We start from the raw sequence: 19,196 nt of genomic DNA on the forward strand, positions 1-19,196 counted from the left end.
AATGGCGACAGTTTGTGTCGCTGTCAACAACAGCTGACCCATGAGGGTGACTTTGGGCCAAAAGATTGTCTAAATGCAGACGCGCCAGCCCGTGTCAGGGCGGGCTGCACTTTAATGCCGGGTTGCCCCGCTCGATCGGGCAGCGGCCACATTCCAGCTGAAAGGACACGTGCGCTCTATTAATAGGCGAAGCGAGATCCACAGCTGCCGACTGTCAAGAAAACTTGACGACGCTATCAGTCGGCAAAGCGCAATGAACCGAAACGGGGGCGCACGTTGCCACCCACACAGGGCGGCGCATTATTACACACGAATGTAATCACTCACTTCCACTTCAGGTGGCGCTCGCTTTTGAGGGCGTGAGCGAGTGCAATCGAACCGTGATAAATTCAATCCCCACACGGCTCATGTTAAATGCATTTCCCTAATCTTCTTCCCTCCGGAAGCTACCGGAAGGGGTTGGGAATGGATATATCTCATGAATCCTAATATTGACTTCCAGCTTCAGACCCGTTTCCCGACCGGACCGTCGGACGCGTCTATCGATGGCGCCTTGGCCATCCCTTTTCTTGTTCTGGCAATCGGCCCACCGAAGCAGCTCGAAAGCTGTCAATCATGTCCCCGCCATGGGTTTGGGGATCGAGAGCTTCCAAAAGCGCCTCTAGCCGACGTGATGGGCAACCAATGGCACCAGAGAAGGGCCGCCGGCCAAGAAAAACACCACTCAGACAACGAGCTTGGAATGGGCGCGAGCGTGGAACCGATAGTAATTCCTATTTTCCCTGGATCCATATCGGCACCAGGCAGCGAGAGAAAGCATCCTAGGCGATGGTGCTAGAATCGAATTCACCCCCAAACCTTGCCAACGTAACCGGCAACACAAACGAAAACACATCGGCCGCGCCACGGTCGGGATAAAAGGGCGGATCCCTCGGGAGCATGAATATTGGATTTTTACGACAAATAATCGAATGATTTATGGTGAGGATATAGCCGATCGAAAAGTGGCTGCGGAAGTAAGATTGCGATAAGAATAGGAAGGGGAAAAAAGCACGAATTCCCTCTGCTGCGACTGGGGTCGGTGTTGGGAGTTTTTGCTCGATTGCCGCTGCTCCGTTTAGTCGATGGGTCGACTGTGTTTTTTTTTCTTCGCATACTCCTAAGCTGAGTAGGATGCAGACTGGCGAGTGAATGATCGGGGGACAGTTTTGTTATTAATACAAATTTCGCTTCCCATTGGGATGGTGTTGAAGCACGCAAAACACTACCCCACAGGGAAAGGACAGTTGAGAAATGTGTGGGAAATAGGTTTGGTTTCGAGTTTTTCTTTCACGTGACGATCATTTGTCAATTTTAAGACACCTCATTATAGAATTCCCGAATGGGAATTCAAATAGGGACACTTTCCAACTCGTTGCTAGGGCTGTTCTATTGTCTCTAGTCGTTCGCTGTCTGAATATCTACCACCATAGTTTTGCCGTAATTGACGTCAATGCAGGCAATTTTCTGCCTCCCAAACGCACTTTGGCCACAAGCCGAGAGCAAGCTCGCATTAGCTAAGTCCTTAACCCGTTTCATGCGGTCACGACACGCGCACACGTCGGAATGCTGTGAACACCCTCGAGGAGGGCCAGACTAATGGAAGTGAAGGTACACGACTCTACCGCCTGTAAGCGACTGCATGCGAGAGCCGATCGTGCCGGGGATAGAGCCAAATCAATCACCCAATCTCTTGAATGGTATTTTGGGGACGCCTTTCTTCCCGGTCCTTATTCAAAACTCGACAATTAAAACGAGGACGCACACCCGGCATGATCGATGGAGGCGCCATTATTGCAACACACCTTCTTCCCATTTTTCACAAGGGTATTTTAGAGCCGCTTTAAAATGCATCCCAACGCCAATATCACATCGGGACGCGTGTTTAAGAGCACCATCGCATTGATGCTACTACATACCGAAAGGCGAACGGAAATTCACCGGCAAAGCGTACACCAAGGCACCGGAGCATTCTTTTATCGCTCCCAATGCCAGTTTTGGCAAGGGACTGCGCAAGAGATAAAATAAAATAAATAACGCATGATCGATGGTTCGCAGCAGCAGCAGCAGCCACACGATCCGGAGCATATGAAAAACTATCCACACTGCTGGTGAGTGAATGAGAACGGGTCAGAAGGGAAGGCGTGAAGGGTAGAAGAGAAAGAAAACACACACTCAACCCAACGAGCTGAGGGAACGATTTTAGTGCCAAGCGAGAGGAAAAAAATCCTTGCATAGGAATTTGGCCGTTTCGAGGCCGACGATGGGGAATAAATGTTTTTGTTATTATTTTCACTCCTCGCCGCAGCAAATACCACACCGGCACACAAACAATCACACACATACACACACACCTAAACGCCGCCGGGGTGTTTGTCCGGTTCGCAGGCTTGAAAAAGCAAGAAAATGATAAACTACGTGGAAATACCGCGCGGAACGGCAAATAAAAAACTGAAGCGGCAAGGAGCGCGATGGCAAAATTCAATATCAATAACCTTGGCAACGAACGGTGATAGAAATTTTCCCGACAGGGACAGGGTGGCGGTAAAAGCCGAGGGACACGAAATATATTCATATCCCCCCCCCCCTGGAACATATGACCCAGCGAAGATGGTGATAAAAATTCACACATATTCAATAAAAGCCCACCCGAAAAGTGGCTCAAGCGTGGGGCTCAAGCGCCATCTAGAAAAGGACCCTCCAGGTCCTTGCTAGACGAAAAACTCGTCTTTCACCCCCACACACACACACACACGCGCGCGCGCGCTCGAGCACACCATTATATTGGATGCATGCAAATTTCGCATAGCACAGCGCCGGGCCATCCAAATGCATTTGCGTGTGCAACGGAAAGAGGTTCACAAACGGTGACAATAATAATAATAATTCACGCAAACCCACGAAAATCAGCCACGCGCAGGGTTTCCGATATTGGCTCGTTTCTTTTTTTTATCACCACCCTTCAGAAACTGCATCGCAGAGAGCCTGCGTCTGGGCCCGACAATCGCAATGGCGATAGTTCCGCAAAATCACGTTCGCAATTCTTGCCACGACGGTGCCGGTGCACGTGTACTGCCCGAGGAAAAGTTGCTGGAAAAACTTTCGCACTCTCTGCAACGAGTGCCACGAGTGTGTGTGTGTGAGTGTGTGCGGGCGCGTGTTTCTCTGACGCAAAATCAGACGCCTCGTGCTTTGGTTCAACAACCCACCCAAGGGACGGAACGGAAACGGAACGAAAAACGTCTCCGAAACTGAACCGGCAGGAGTCTTCATCCCTGCTGAAGCTCGCACAGACACGCTGGGTGCGAAACGGCACCGTGTACCGGGTGCCACGTGGCACGGATCTTGCCTTCACCCTCGGGCGCATACCAGCAGGGTGGATGCACTTTACCGGAGCGGACGAAAATCTTTCAACAAAGCAAACATTGGAAGTTTATCCTCGTCTTAGTGGACGATTTGATCGTTCGTGAATGGGAGTCACTGGCCAGCCACAGCGGGTCCCGTATCCTTCCGAGCGGGGAGCGACCAAAACCCACCCGTCTCTCGGTTCGATTCCTCGTTTTCGCATCAAAACCGGAAGGAATGCTTTCCGCTACCGGCAAGAACGCGCCACCGAGATTCACCCGACGGTCTTTTGCGACAGCATCGCCACCGGGCTCGGGAGCAGTTTCAGGTTCGGATTTTGCAAAGGACAACCCCATTGTGGTGCGCGAGGCGAATTGTCTTTCGCTCAAGAACGCACCACTTTCCGGCAAGGGATCGGTGAACGAGAGTGGCTGCGAGAGTGTTTCCACTAATTTATCATGCCCGGCCATCTCGCCGGCGACATCTCTTTACGCCCGCCAACGAAAGGACCCGTGCCGGGAGGGCAACTTCCCAAACTCAACGAAAACATGGCTGCCCCGAAGGATGGTGGGAAAATTATCTTACGCTTTCCGAGGGTTCACAACGCCCGTAGCCGCACACAGGCAACATTGTGTTTATCACACACAATTACCCCACGGGGCTAATCCTTGTTAACAATGCGCAACACACAAAGCAAAGCGCCGAAAGAATCCCGCAGCGAATTCCGTGAGCGCAAACAACATTTTTCGGACGGTGTTGAGGGGTGTTTTCGTCCCCACGGGACGATGCCGATGGCGATTCGTTTACCGTTCATTAATTATTTTTGAAGCGCCACTCGCGAATGGCCGGCATCGTCGAGATATCACCGGGAAACCGAGGCGTCAGAGTTTAGGTAAATTCACGATTCCCATCCCTTCGGCGTGGTATCACAACGGTGGGCGTACGCCGCAAATCGCTCCGCTAATCGGATTAGGTTGGACAACTGCCATAACTTTGTCTCATTGCTCGGGCCTTGCGTCCTGGGGATCCTGCACAGCCGAAACAGTACGCAAAAGAGCGAGTCGCATTCGCCAGCGGGTCACGCGAGCCTCTCGGACCGGAAGTCGCTAGGTGCTTCTACAATTCCCACTGCATAAATCATAATTCTCATAAGTCTCAGTGGGCGAGTTCCAGAGGCTGAGGACGGTTGTGTGTAGAACGCAACGGGAGAGTGTTGGCCACTTATCTTCATTTACTACCGAAACCTGCCGGGATCCTCGGGACCCAGCCTCTCGTATCCTCTGGGATCGGTCGCATCGCCCTTTGAGGTTGCGTATGGCGTAAGGCGTCTTTAGGGGTTCCCGAGGAACTGGCCGGGTTACCGAGGGACGGACCACTTTTTCCCCGAACTACAACTTTTCCAGGGACCGTGCGACGATGCGCACAAACCCACCCACCCCGGGGTAGTTGGGGCTGCGTTAAATGAGGGGCATGATGTTCGCCAGCTAAGCAGGGGCATATAAAAAAAAAAGGTAAAATAAGGCAACGAAGACCGCCACCTGCAGTGGCAGTTAAATACGGCATGATGAAGTACGGCTGCCCCTTCACGAGGGGTTGCGCATCTGCCCGCAAGCCAACCGAGATAACCATAGGGGATGGGGTGGAAATTATTTCATATTCGCAGTGCGAAATGAAGCCAACCAAATGAAGAATAAATAGCTAAGCAGACGCAAACCCTATCCACCTGGCAAAGGTGGTCTTCCGTGGGAACATTACTGGTACTCATTTGTGCACACAAACACACATACGTCTTGTTGGGATTTTTTTTCCTTCGTCCTCCCCATTTCACCACCCGGTATAGCTTGCCTGGTTCAGCCCAAGGCTTAAAGAAGCGCGCATGACCTCGCATCAGGGATGGCTGAAACCTGTAACAACTTAATGATGTCTTAAATTGTTTACATTTGCCCGGTTGACATAGCGAATGAAAGGCGAACCCACCCTAAGTGGCCTGTTCCCTGTTGCGGACGGGGGTATGGGTGCCCTTTAAACACCCTCGGCGGATTAAGGGCTGTCCACGGGTACGCCGTAGAAATGACCGTAGATCACGCAGCATGATAGGACGCTCGGAATTCGTTGCGTGGTAGAACTGCTGCTCTGCGCTCGCATGACACTCCGATACACCATCACTATCCGGTCGTTTCCCATCGACTGGTCGGTTTCTAGGACCTAGGAAGGGTTGTGCGAAGAGTTGGTCGTTTGTTTGGGTTTGGGCTAAGGGTTTTGCCCTCTTTCCACCGAACGTTTCTTTCGCGAACGCCATCCTAAGACAACAATGGTCGCTCGCATCTGCTACGGACCTCAACCTCGGCATCTGCAGACTTGGAAGCGATCCGAGTTCAGGGAAGGCGGGAAAACGTAAATACGATTGAATTAGAGCTTAATTAAATTAAACAACAACTACAACAACCACATCTCTCTCTCTCTCGCTCTGTCTCGGCTCGGGAGCAAGAGAGAAAGAAAGAGGGCCCTCTGGCAGCTGAGCCGGTTCGCCTTCGTTGGCCGAACCACGGAAGAAGCGATATGATTCCGACGGATGGATGAGCAATTTGGAGCAGATTTGTTGCGTTGCGCCGTCGTCGTTGTTTTAACTGAAACGCACCCCAACCCCAACGGCAAAAAGGGGTGTGCTGCGAGGGAAATGGAAATGCCGATGTTGGATACGTGCTTGGGAGAAACGAGCGTGCGAGCGGGAATTGGAGCATCGCATGTGGTTTGTACTTTATAGACTGTAACAGTTGTAATCTGCAAGTGAATTACTACCACCGTATCGTGCACCATCTGCGAAAGGGTGGGGTGAGAAAAGCTCGAGCCACCCTTGCGCCACAATCCGGGCATCCGCCTGTCTCTCGTCGGGAAGAAAAAGAGCGAAGAGTGTGCGTTGTATTTTAACCGGTTTATCGGATTAGCTCCGCTGGCCGGCTATCGTTCAATTACGCTGATGATTTCTTGTTGCATCAATATTGTAGTTGTTGTTTCGGGTGTTTCTTTTTCCATGGCGCTCGGCCACGTTGAGTTATGATACCGATATGATGCGCTCGCTAACGTTCACTGATGATCATGAAAATCTTCATCATCATCATCGCTGATGGAGGCTCGCGTAGAAGCCATTCCACATCCGTGCGGGGAAGGCCAAGGGTGTTGATAATTTTTGTGCATCTTTTTTTTCTCCCCCAGCCACGAGTTGTGTTTTATCGTTACTTTCGCGCGTCCGCACTCACCGGTACGGTTCATTTTCTTGAGATTGCACCTGGGCCTTCTCCGGTTTTGCCGTAAAACGGAACATGCACTGAACAGGCCGGGCTGTTTTAAGGCAATTTTAAGTGAAACGGGAAAGCGCAACCACTCGCCGACGGTCCGAAAATGGTGCAACAAATCAAGGCCAGCGAGCGGTTTCGGGCGCTGCGGGTGCTTTTAAAACGTCGGGCTGTATGTTGTACGAACGCGAAAATTCAAGGCCTGGAGTTGAGGTATTTTTGAATGGCATACATATAATGGAGACTATATCAGCCGCGAAGAAACAAGCGTAAGAATGGTACGAAATTGTGTAAAAAATAAATTCTACGACTGGCAGTATGTGGAAAAAATTAAACAGCGAGCAAACATAACATATATTTGCATTTTACATAATACTTAGACATCTTCATTTTGCGTGACTTAGCAGATACTGTACTAAAGGAAATTGATTGCCAAATCTCCGCAACAGCTCGTTTACGCCAGTGACGTTGCTGAAGTGTCGAAATTAAAACAGTGCTCTCATAAGCCAGCGGGACCCAAACAGATGCTAACGCTAATGATCGCCAAACGAAAGCAAAACTGGCCGCTGAATATTCCAACCCGATTGGTCACCCCCAACGTTTCATGATTTCCCGTCAAGCATCACGTAAAGTAGCAAACATTATCGAAGCGACGCACACAAAACAATTACCTAATAAACTCCCGCACCGGCACCCAAGGGGGCGAGAATGGCCCCGAATTTCCATCCCCTACACGCCGACGATTGTGACTGAAAGTGAATTAGTCATTCGTCTCGGCCATTCCTTCGCGAACGGTAAAAAAAATGCTCAACTTCTCATTCACCATTCTGCACCGAAACGTCCGATGCTACCTGTTTTCTTCGGTCGCATAGGATCGACCTGAGCAGCGGCTGTGGCAGAAGAAGAAAAACCGCACACGGATTGTCACGATTTTTCGTCGTGCCTTAATTAGATCGCGCTTCTCCGGTGACCCGATTGTCTGCGGCGTTATTATGCACAACCACCAGGCGACCCCCCTATTGCTGAGACTCCAAGCCATTGAGTCACCAAGCGATGGCGCGTTCCATCTCACCCTGTCACATTCCACCCGTCAGGAGGGTTTTGTTAGCCATTCGTTAATTTCTTCGACTATGGCGGTGAACCAATTTCCCACACAAGCAGCAGCACCGGAGCAAACGCGACCGTCTTCGCAGATCTCCGATGCTTTGTTTACATTCTTTTTAATACATCACCTCTGTTGCGTTTTTCTTCGCTTTTTGCTGCTGCCAGCCCGTCCTAAGTGACAGCGAAAAATGGCCAAACCGGTTGCACGGTGCCGCGACACACAGCACCGGTCGCAGGTTCTCTTTCGTTGGGATCGCGATTCGCGACCAGACGTCCATAAATTCTTCGCACCACCGACCGTTGGGGGCGCCCCTAGCGACACCATTGTCTATCATAATCTCGGTTACGAAACCGAGCGCTGCGATTTGGTGGTCTGTGGTCGTTTTTTGTTTTGTGAGTATATGCAAGGGTTTATTTTTTACCCCGATTTTTGTCGTCCTCGTCGTTTGTGCCATAAAATATGGAAAATAACGCACACTGCGTCCGGCAGTAGCTCCTGCTTCCGAAGGCAATATGGACGAAAGAAAAAAAAAAGAAGTTCAGTCCGTTCCAGCACGGCTGCAGGTGAAGCTACGGGCGCTTTGATCGCAAGATCGTCTGGCCCAGAAGGTAACTGGCTGTGGAGGGTAACTTATCGGGTCTCCCACGCGCCCACCACAATGGAGGATAACAGTGCGAGGGCGAAAATGAGTGTAAAATAATAGACGATAGTAAAACGCGCTCTCCCATCCTCGATGCCATTCGATGGTGTGTTGCAATTATTCAAATGTGCGTTCCCATCGTTTAATGGTTCGGTTGCAGAATCGGTTGCTTTATGTTTCGGTTACCATTTGGCGGCGTACTGTCGCGGTGAGGTTTTTATTTTATTTCACTTTTTCGCCATGTTACGATGGTGACAGCAGTTTGGGAGTACTTTATGACAGAAAGGGGAAACATTTTGATGTTTTAAGCGGCTGCTCGTAAAGATGCTGCGTTATCAAACGAGCTCGTTGCGATTTCAAACATTGTTTTGGTTTGATTCTGCCATGCACTGTAAAGGTATTTGGATGTTGTCTTTAATGCAATTCAAACTTAAATTTCGCCAATGGAAGTAAGAGCAGCGATTTTAACTGCTGCATAAATATTCTTCAAAAAAACAAAGAGAATTCGACTAAACAAGCGAGCAGAATATATAAACGAAATAAAATACACAAACCGCCGGGCTGTGGTAGCTGCATTTTCTCCGAGCAAAAGCATTTGGCTTAACATTTCCTTCCATTTCATAGCGACCAAAAGCAACCAAAAACATTCCCTTTATAAACGGAACGGCGAACCGAAAACATTGCCCATTGAGGCACGTGCACTGCAAGCGATGGCATTCATCGGAAGGACACGCTCGAAATTTGTACGCCAAATGGGCTGCTTTGCCATGGCGCACCCGAGAAAGAGTGAAGAAGTATAAAAAAAAGCCTGCCCCGGGATGCAGTACGGCAGCGTCCAGTAAAAGCATCCTTTCAAGCACCCGGCTACATTCGGTGATTACGCGAACTGTTTTCCATTTGGATGCGATGCAGAGGATAAATTGGTAGCAATGGCAGCATAAACGAACAAATCCAAAGCCAACATCGACGAAGCCAAGCAAATGCTCTAAAATCAACTCGCCGGAACGCGGCGCGGAAAAATGAGAACTAATTTTCGTCCCAGCCCTAGACCAAACCCACCGCTTCGATCGACGGCTACCGACAGTGAGGAAGCAGTGGGAAGATAAACGACCGTTCGGTGCATCAAATATTTCTCCCAAAGTGTTTCCGATTCAGCAGCGATTCAGCCATTTGGCACAACGCGCTCCTGGCAGCGGGTTCAAGTCCGTTACCGAGTCAAACGATCCCTATTCCATCCTTGCCGACCGTACCGGTGGAAAGCAAATGGAAAATAAGGAACTCGTTGAACATTGCCGTCACCGTGAAGGAGTTTTCCCCTTTTAATCGATCCTGAACGGCACACCGAAACGGAACGATAACCAAGACAGCGCGATTTGAAACGAGCTAAGGAGCCATCGAAAGGAAATCTTCCTGGAAGCAGCCCTTAGATCGCAAAGCGAATGCAGTACGGGAAAATGCTTTTCGATTGCCGAAGCGGCACTCCCATTCCGTGACATGCATAGTCAAGGGCCAATTAATTCAATGAAAGGTAGTCATCTATTGCGATCGGTTGATTGGAGCGGAATTGTATTTCTCCCCGTGCTCATTATAGTCATTTTCCGCAGGCCCTACGGTTTTCGTACTCTGCGGAAACAACACGAACGAAAGAGACAGCACGCGGGCTTATCTGAACGACCATTCAGCGGCTCGGTGTGGAAAAATTATGCACAATTAGTGCAACTCGGTCGCAAAACTGTGCCACTATCGAGCAAACGTTTTGCTTTTGAGCTGTTTTCCGAAACCAGTGCTCACAAAGGGATGCTGTGGCCGCTTTTGGGGCCCATTTGGCGGGATAATTTGTATCGCTACTTTCACTTCCAACCAACCATCCCCGTGTAAGTTATCAAACCAATCCGACATCGGGGGTCTGATGTTCGACGGCACAAATATTTATCCTCAAATAATCGCCCGGGCATGTTGATGAAAATGTCACAATCTCGAAAGCACGGCGTAAGAATGAAAAATGCCACAAAAACAACCCCCTTTTCAATATCACCCGCGTCACAAGAACCGCCCGTGAAAGGGCACGAAACGGAGTATGCAGGCGAGAAGAAAACAAAACGGCTAAATAAATTCATCCGGCCAATTTCGGCCGCGGTCAGCGGTGCGGAAAATACTCCAAGTGAAACCTTCCACCCAGGGCGATGGGCACCAAAAGGAAAGCAAAACAAAAAGGGGGGAAAAGCGAAAAGGAAAACCTCCCTCGGTCCCTGTGAGGATTCCTCCGATGGGCGCGCGGCGTCGATCCAAAAGCGGTCCACGCAAACACACGAAAACAAACGCCCGATCCGATCCGGCCCATCGTCGCCCAACGGCGGGAGAAAGCTTAAACACAAATAATGCCGAATGCCAACGTTTTTATTCGCGTTTGGTTTTTATTTTCCAGCGCGAGCCCCAGCGAATGGGAGAGAGTTTTACGCGCTCAGAAGCCGCCGTTGCACGCGAGGATACGTTGTTGTTTTTATTTCGTTGACCACCCTCGAAGGAAACCCATGCCGATGTATGGTTTTGGAGACGCATCCGGCTCTGGAAGCCACGTAATAAAGACAAAACCGTCGTTATCTTTATGGGCACACGTCTCTGCTAAGCGTGTTCCTTTCGCTGGCGGGTGGAAAATCCACCGAAGCGTGCAACTCGCGTATCCTCGATTGCAATTCGCTTTGTTCGCAAACTTCCCCACCGACCGATCAGATAAGCGGTCACCACAGCCCAGCATGTCGGAAAGCTGCGTTCCGAATTTTGGGCTGCAAAATTAGAAGAATCTCTCCGATGGAGCATGTCGTGCGATGGATTATCCCCACGGGAGGGCTAGCAAGCGGATAAGCATCTCTGCCCATTTCGGTCTGCAGGGATGACATCTCGGTCTGCATTTCCACCCAGTTACTGCATTAACTTTTCAGCGATTCGTCCTCGCGATAGCCTGGCGGTTTCCGCAACGGAGAAATTCGACGCAACGGTGGTGTTCCGCGCGATCGGGGACGACCGGAATTGCAACGCATTTCCGCACCGGTCAGCTAAGGCAAGATTTTTCCGACACCGAGGGGTTGGAAACTACTCCCAAACCACCGAAAGTCCTGGCGGGTTTAGCCACTGGACGTTGGGTTACTTTCGAGCATCGGTACCCGTGGGATACGTTAAGCTGCCTGCACAGGGAACATGGGCGCTTGATCGCATCACGTGCGATAAAGTATCACCATCCGGATCATCGCCCCGACACCGTCCCAGCTGCGTCATCATCGCTGCCATCAGTGACCGGGAGCTTCACAACCGGGAGCTTTAATGTCATCACCTCTCGGATTCGCCACCTTTAGGCACCACCGTACCGGCGTACGACACGTACGCGCGTCCTGCTCCGGATCCACCATCACCAGCAACACCGTCACACAGAGAATGTCGCCAAAGACGCCAACAGCAGCAGCGGCAACAAACCAACCGTATGTAACTGGATTTCCGCCCGGAATCCGCGAACACCGAGAGGTGTGGGATGAGCTGGGCTTTTGACAGGGCGAGTTGCCGAGGCATTCTTTGCATCCGGAGAGGGATTCTCGGCACGATACATGCCAGCCAGCCAGCTAACCAACTGGTCCATGGTCCTGAAACGGACGCGGCGGAAAAACGCGGGATGTAAAATTCTAAAATTACATCCCGAAAGCACCGAGCGTGCGACGAAGGAACATGGAGGTGTTCGAAGTATGCCGTACCTCTCCGGAATGCTTCCAACGGGCCTAGCGAATGGGGTCGCATGAGACCGAACGATCTTCCGCAGCGAGAAAGGGACAGAAAAAAGGAGAGAAAAATGTACGTTCAGGCCGGATGTTTAGCAGGATACGCTTGGAAAGCGCCGTACACGGGAGCCTCCGAGAATGCCGACATTCGGGGTGGGTTTCCGGTACGACGGTACAGAAGCATTTTTGGGGCCCGATTTTTGGCGACGCTGCGGTGCAAACAGCGTGCCCTAACCCTACCATAAGATGCACGAAAAGATGGCTTTCGTGTCGTCATGGGATCGGCGTGGAATGAGGGCGGTTGCTAATTTGCCAAATGTGGCGGTATTTTACCGAAAACGACCCCTCACGTAAGGATACGCGTGTTCCGCCTGGGATTACAGTGAATCGTTTGTGCAGTTTACCATTTATTTCGTGGTTAGCGCAGTGGAAAAAGTGCCAGCATGATTCAAACCACAGCAGAAAATATTGGATGGCAAATTTGATGGCTACATTAGTGATTACGAAGCATATTAAAATGCTACCCTTATGCATGGCGTTTTTAAAATGTGGCCGGTACATTGTGATTTTACAAGTAGAAAATACAACACATAAAAACTAAACATGTGGATTTTCAGCGAACGTTCATTTTAATAAGTAAGCTTCTTATCGTAGAGCACTGGGACAATCAGATTAAAACGTTCAACAGGCATTGCCTTTTTTTGCAAATTTCATAGTCAAAACGCTGCTATAAAATTGCAGTCATATGACGAGCTATTTAGCAAAGACAATGAAATTTTATACTGCGAAATATACAACAAAAGATAGGTAGGATTAAACTGCACATTGGTGAATCAGCAAAAATGTTGCTCAAAACCATCAAACCATTGGCATATGGCGGTTATTGGTATGAACCATGATGGAGATAAAATCGGCTTATAAATTTCCATTTACTTTCGAAGCATGAATGAAACAATCGTAATTAATCATTATATCAAGCGAAGATCTTTCCCGTAAAAAAGCTCCATTACAGCTGAACTGATCCAGCCACGCTGCCACTCGAAACAAAACTCCACAAAACATAACAGTCGAAGCCATAATTACCAAAACCGAAATGAAATTCACTATTGGGCGAACAGCGTGAGCAAAAGATGAACGCCTTTAGCCGCACCCCGGTTGGACGTTTCATTAATTTCGCATATTTGGGTCGAACTCATGCGCCAACGACACCGTTCGAGCGCACGATTTCACTGATGCAAGAATTTCGCAAAAATGTGAATCGATACGCAAACACCCGCAGAGTCCGTATCCATAAACGAACAGGAAAGAACCCCCGGTCGGGATTCGTGCATCCGATGTTTTCCCGGTCCCGTTCTATGCTCGGTGCACGCGAGCTCGAATCCGGTTGCGTTGTCAATATTGGTTTTCGATTGCGCATCGAGAATGCGCGTGCACGCAGCCACTCGCTGCGTTCCTTCCGGCGAGCATGTGCGCATTAATAATAATTGATGAACGATAAATCGGATTCGGTCGAATGCGAGAGAAATCTCGGTTGCTAAAACAACGTTCGCTAACCCGAGCTGTCGGAGGACTAAAACCAAGCTATGAGCTCGCTAGTCAGGCATCGATACCACAGCAACCCTCCTTTTGGTCAAGTGTTTCGATAATCCGGTCAATCGTAATCAACCGACGATACCTTTCGAAACCTCCCCGGAGAGTACGATCCCTCATGGGGACGTTCTCACATCCGAAAGCTAAACCGACCGCTTTTTATGGCAATTTTCCAGGCAGCGAGAAGTACGCATAACTCGGAACGAACCCTTCTACGGTGATCGTTTTCGCAAAACCCCAAACAATAACGTGTTCGGATAACGGTTTCGCCGTTGATGCGAATGGCGATGAATCCTGTGCTCGTACATAGACATCAGCCGGAGACAGCGCACCCATTTTTCCTTTGTTCCGTTCAGAGCTCTCAGCAGCTTGCTAGAAGTTGAGCTTGGCTTAGGATATTTAAATCAATTTGCTGGTTTGCCAAAATCCGAAAACCACCACCGGTTTGGGCAATTTGCGGAATCCTGCCCAAAGCCACCGGAAATAAACTATAACGAGCTTTCGGGCGGTTCTGCCAACGTCGAATGACAAACGCCAGTTTAAATGACCGATCAAAGCCTCCGCGTTGCTATCCCGGGAAAATGATGCAATTCGGGTGCCAACGACAGCACAACCCAGATCCATAAATCGTTGACGAATAACGACGATGGCTCGCTTCCAGGATCAGGATCCTCTTTTCAAGGGCAACATGTCATCGAAAATCCGAGCATGAGCTGGGGATCGAGCAGCAACGCTGTGTATGAGCACATAATTATAACGAAGCCTTTTTGTGTGCAGAGTCACATGACCTTTAAAGTACATAGAAAAAAGAGAACTCGAACAGTGTTTAACAGCCCCATTATTTATATGCCATTCTTTTTGTTTTGGTCCCATTCCAGGATAAAGCCCGGCCCGACCGTATAAGCCGTAAGTATCAGCTCATTAAATAATGATAGCATATTGATGCGCTCAGATGCCCAACAACTGTTAGCTAAGTCTTATTAGTAGCGCTCCGTTAATTAATGCTCACTGCCACGCTAACCGGTGAGCCTTTTTGGAGCAGCGCATAGTACCTCCGAAGCGGCTGGTGAATATTCAAATGCGAAACATGTTTAACAAATTTGTCAATTTTCTACCACCCACCCACTCGTTCCCGTTCCGCAACCGGTCGAGAACGGAACCGACGCTTTCCATTCCGGGTTCGTCCATGTTGAGGCATAACACAGTGGACAATTCAATAGCCGCCCAGCGCACCACCCGCATGGCAATCGCAACCATTTTGGCGTATCGCGCCCGTCCATAACTATTTCCTCATCCTTTTCCTCCGCAAACGATAACCCCCGCCGCAAACACCATCACTTGCAGCGTGCATTATCCAATGTACCGATTGTCCGCCCGCCACATCACCGTGCGTCTGGGCGACAAAATGTGGCGTAAAACGAATGTGCAGCGAATTAGCATATTTATGGAATCGCATGAATGTCGGGCAAATGTTGTTTTCCTCTGTTTATATTCCGCGTATCCTTGTGTCCGCCTTACCAACCAGCCTTGGTTCCCGCCCCGCACATTTCCCGATTATGCTTGCTTTTCGTGCTTTTCTCCTTTTTCCGTCAGCGCGTCCCTGCGACAACGCTTTTGGGGCCTGTTTGGTGCTTTGCCGGCTTTGTCGTTGGCTGGAGTATGCTTCCGGTAGTGTTTGGATTTTTTATACAACTCCCCCATCTTCACTGGCCGCTTCCAAATGTTTTAGTTTCATCCGGTTTTTGTTTTCCAAGCCCGGAACTCCACTCCCCACTGTGGGCTTGCAGCTAACGGCGGAAAAGCTGCCATAATTGATTCATGACACTTTTGTAATTCAATATTAATATGCACACACAGAACACCCATGGACTGTGCGCTGCAAATGGCAGTCGCAGTTTTGGGTTGGGACGCGCTTGCAATGCTGGTGACTCTATGCACCCGTGCAACGGTGCATATAACGTGCCAGATCGCGTAACGTCCAGCATGACGCCCACGATCGTACTAGAAAGCATTCCGGCAGGCACACCCGGGCGGCAAGTTGAACGGAACTACGAACAAGCTTCCACAAAATGGTGCCACTAAATCACTTCTCGCTGCTCGGCTTCCGACGGCTCGGTTCGTCGAGATCCAGCGATATATTTACGATATAATCTGCATAAAACAGAGCCACGTGCTGTGTTGAAGCCGGGCGTAGAACAAACTGTGGCTGAAGTGAGCCACCGAAAATCTGTGAGTCTAATCAGGACTCTCATTTTGTCTTCCTCAGTCCATCGTGCCAGCTGGAAGAAGTTCATTGGAACCTAAGAACAATAAAGTTACATAGAAAGAAACGAATCGTGAGCCTCTTTGAACGAATCGCAATCAAAACGCAAAAGCAAAGCGTTGCCCTCGGGAACCATCATTACCGCCAGGCCATCATCAACTGGCTGGCTTCTAAGTGATCGATCAAGTAATTATAAAATAATTAGCGATTGTTTGGCAAAAAGGGCACCGAAGTGAATCGATCGAAACCTGCGGAAGACCCTGCGAGCGCAATAAATAGTCCATTGTTTTGGGGTGCCTTTCTTCCGGGGCTCGGTTCAACTTTGCGGAAGAATTCAATTAACTTCCGATTATCTCATGCTGGGTTCATTTTGATGCAGATTTTTCCCTTTCGCTCCGAGAATTTTGTTTCCTTGCGCTTATGGTGCGCCTTCCGCTGGTGCGAGAGCAAATACAAGAAAACGAATGAAAAGAATTCTATTCGTATCCCCATGATTTCTTTTTCTACCTAAAGTTTAAATTTTACGCCACCTTACGGGTCTTCTCGTTGAAGGCAAAACAAACAACAAAAAAAAACATAAATCCCGGAACCGTTTTGATGGCATGAATATTGAGTCGTGTACACGTGCACGTGCAGCACGAGGGATTCAGGCAAACATATTCAATTCCATAAATAAACCGTAAAGCATAAAATTTGCAAACATCATCCCGAGCCGGACGCGCTTTGGTGCTGTAAATTATAAATACCGTGCGTTGCCCCCCCTCATGCTTTTCATAAATCGCTGAAAGCGGAATGAAAGAGAGACATCAGCATAATGATAAAAAAGCGCACCCACCCAATCCGACAAGCATGAACAACGCGCGATAGCAACGGACCCGCCGTAAGTCAATCGTTGACGGACCCGTGGTTAAGCGGTCGAAGGCAAATACACTCGGCGCCACATTTTCCACGCTCCACGTCGACGGCGCCGCCGTGGAAAATGGCCGGTTCCTCTTTAGCTCACACAAGGGCGCATCGATGCGTGCATATTGCGGGTGGCTCCTGGCGAAGCCCGCGTGAGTGAGTGAGCATGTGGCCCGCCCATGAAGCGCTCGATGAAAAATTCACCCAACATCGGCCCCACCGGGATGCGGCGATTGATTCATTGCGCTTTCTCCGGCCTTGCGCCGATGGCGGGCCCTAGGTTTTCGTGGGTTGTAAAAATAAATTTTCCATTTCTCATTTCACGTCTCCAACCGGCGGCCATTTATCCATCCATCCGTCCGTACAATCGAAGGGCGCGAAGGGCTCGCTTTTCTTTTATCTGAGCTTCGAGTTTCGTTTCTTTTCTTTCTTTTTTGCTGCTGCTGCTGCTTTTCTAACTCCCAAGCCACCCCTAGAGGAGGAAGCGCCACGAACGAGAGTCACGATAATCCGATATCACAACCGAGACAGCGAAAGCATATCCGTCTGAGAGGGAGATGTGGTAGCGTGACACGTGCGGGGAGGATAAAATCATCCAACTGAGCAGAACCGATATCGTGTGGCCCCGGGACCAAGGGAGGGAAATAAAAATCTTTTGGAAATGTGAAATTTTCCGGTGATTAAAATTATATTGCTCTGGACAGGCGGCTAGAAAAACAAACGACAACAGAGCGCATTAAGAACATGGGTGCTGGCAAGTAGGAGACAAAAATACATGGAAAGAGAGAGAGAAAACGAGAGAGCGTGATAGCAAACGGCGAGATTTTTCCGTTCGAGCGCATGGGCCATTTTGCCCATTTTCTCGATCCAATTGATTGGCGCGCCCGGAGGAGGACCCCCATCGCAAAACGTCTCGCACGCGGATCAGCGCCGTGGTTCCGTGTCCGGATCGGATCGCGAGACGGAGCACACGGGAAATGAAAACCGATCCGGCTAAATAAATTGATTCATTTCGATTGGACGAACACCTTTGTTTTCGTGTGGCAGCCGAACCAGAGCCGGAAGAGATCGGTTCGTGCTGCCAAACCACGGCCCGAGTGCATTGACATGCAACGGTTCTCAATCAAAGAGCTGCACTTTCGTGAGTACTGACGGGTGTGTGGATGAAAAATGGCCTCTCGAATCGGGGCGCGAGAAACGGGACCGGGCCAACGGGTGGGTGGTTCGTCTAAATTTATCCCAAATGTACTTACGATCCCGACTGGGGAAGGTGTAGCACTGATTTCAAACTCACCTGCAACGAGAAAAGAAAATTGGTAAAAAGCAATTAGTCGGTTTGGTCGAGCAAAGCTCAGGATTGAGATAATTAGGAAACTCGATGGAGTGCTTCGTCCAACGTCTTGACCTAAATTATTAACGCCAATGTGCTGCTAAATTTCGTGCTTTAAAGTGTAGCACCAAAAAAACGGCTGGAAAATCCTAGCATAAACTACATTACGACCAGGGTTTGAAAAGCTTTAAGTTTGGAGCCGCCAAATTCAACCTACATGAACATAGTTCAAGTTTCTTACCCAAGTGGCTTACCAGTTGAACAAGCAAAGTAGCCTTCTACAATCACCCCCAATCGAAGCCCATCTATCGACATCCACCCCCATCAGGACCTTCAGCCTTCTTCAGGACCATCGGTATCGGTGTTCGGTGTGGCTTAGGAAACTTACCTTTGCACACCACATCACCTTTAATGAGCACCCGGCCCGGATGTGGAACGATGCCCGACTGCTGAGCGTGGCTTCCGCTCGCAAGCTTGGCCACAGCAAAATGCCAAGACAAAGGAAACCCGGTTCCGCATGCAAGTAGTACTTGGGCGTACTTTTTAACCTTGCGCCATCGGGCACTTCTTCGCCGGAAGGTACCTGACAGAAGGGTTCCTTGCCGAGTGACGACAACATCAGCATCATTGGCATAGCTTTACTTATTTATAGCCACTTAGGAACGGATATGAGCTAAGCCGCTCTCGATTTCGGACTTTGATTCTTTCGAACCGTCCAACCGAAAGAGCTCGTTCCTTAAAGAAGCCATATCGCACAAGACATCGGTGTGTGTTTTCTGTGCATTACCGACCGAGCACCTGTGCCAGTGCTGGCATTCAGGAAGCTCAGTTCCGGTCGTCTTCAGTTACCCAATTACTACAGCTCCCGACGCACGTGGCGTCGAGTTCCGGTTGGTAGGAGAGCCACGCTACAGTACATTATAC

General features: G+C 49.6%; 1 protein-coding gene across 1 annotated transcript in view; it reads right to left on the reverse strand.

Annotated features, from left to right (window-relative positions):
• The window catches only part of LOC128722791 (rab3 GTPase-activating protein catalytic subunit-like), a 74,164-nt gene extending 55,258 nt beyond the window's left edge, over window positions 1–18,906 (reverse strand). The window contains exons 1-2 of the mRNA XM_053816473.1: window positions 18,661–18,906; window positions 18,196–18,236 (exon numbers count right to left, since the gene is read on the reverse strand). Coding sequence (XP_053672448.1) covers window positions 18,196–18,236; window positions 18,661–18,906 — 287 coding nt within the window. The remainder of the gene's footprint in view (window positions 1–18,195; window positions 18,237–18,660) is intronic.
• Window positions 18,907–19,196: the final 290 nt, after the last annotated feature.

The sequence above is a fragment of the Anopheles nili genome, chromosome 3 (genome assembly GCF_943737925.1).
Source record: "Anopheles nili chromosome 3, idAnoNiliSN_F5_01, whole genome shotgun sequence".
Lineage (NCBI taxonomy): Eukaryota > Metazoa > Arthropoda > Insecta > Diptera > Culicidae > Anopheles > Anopheles nili.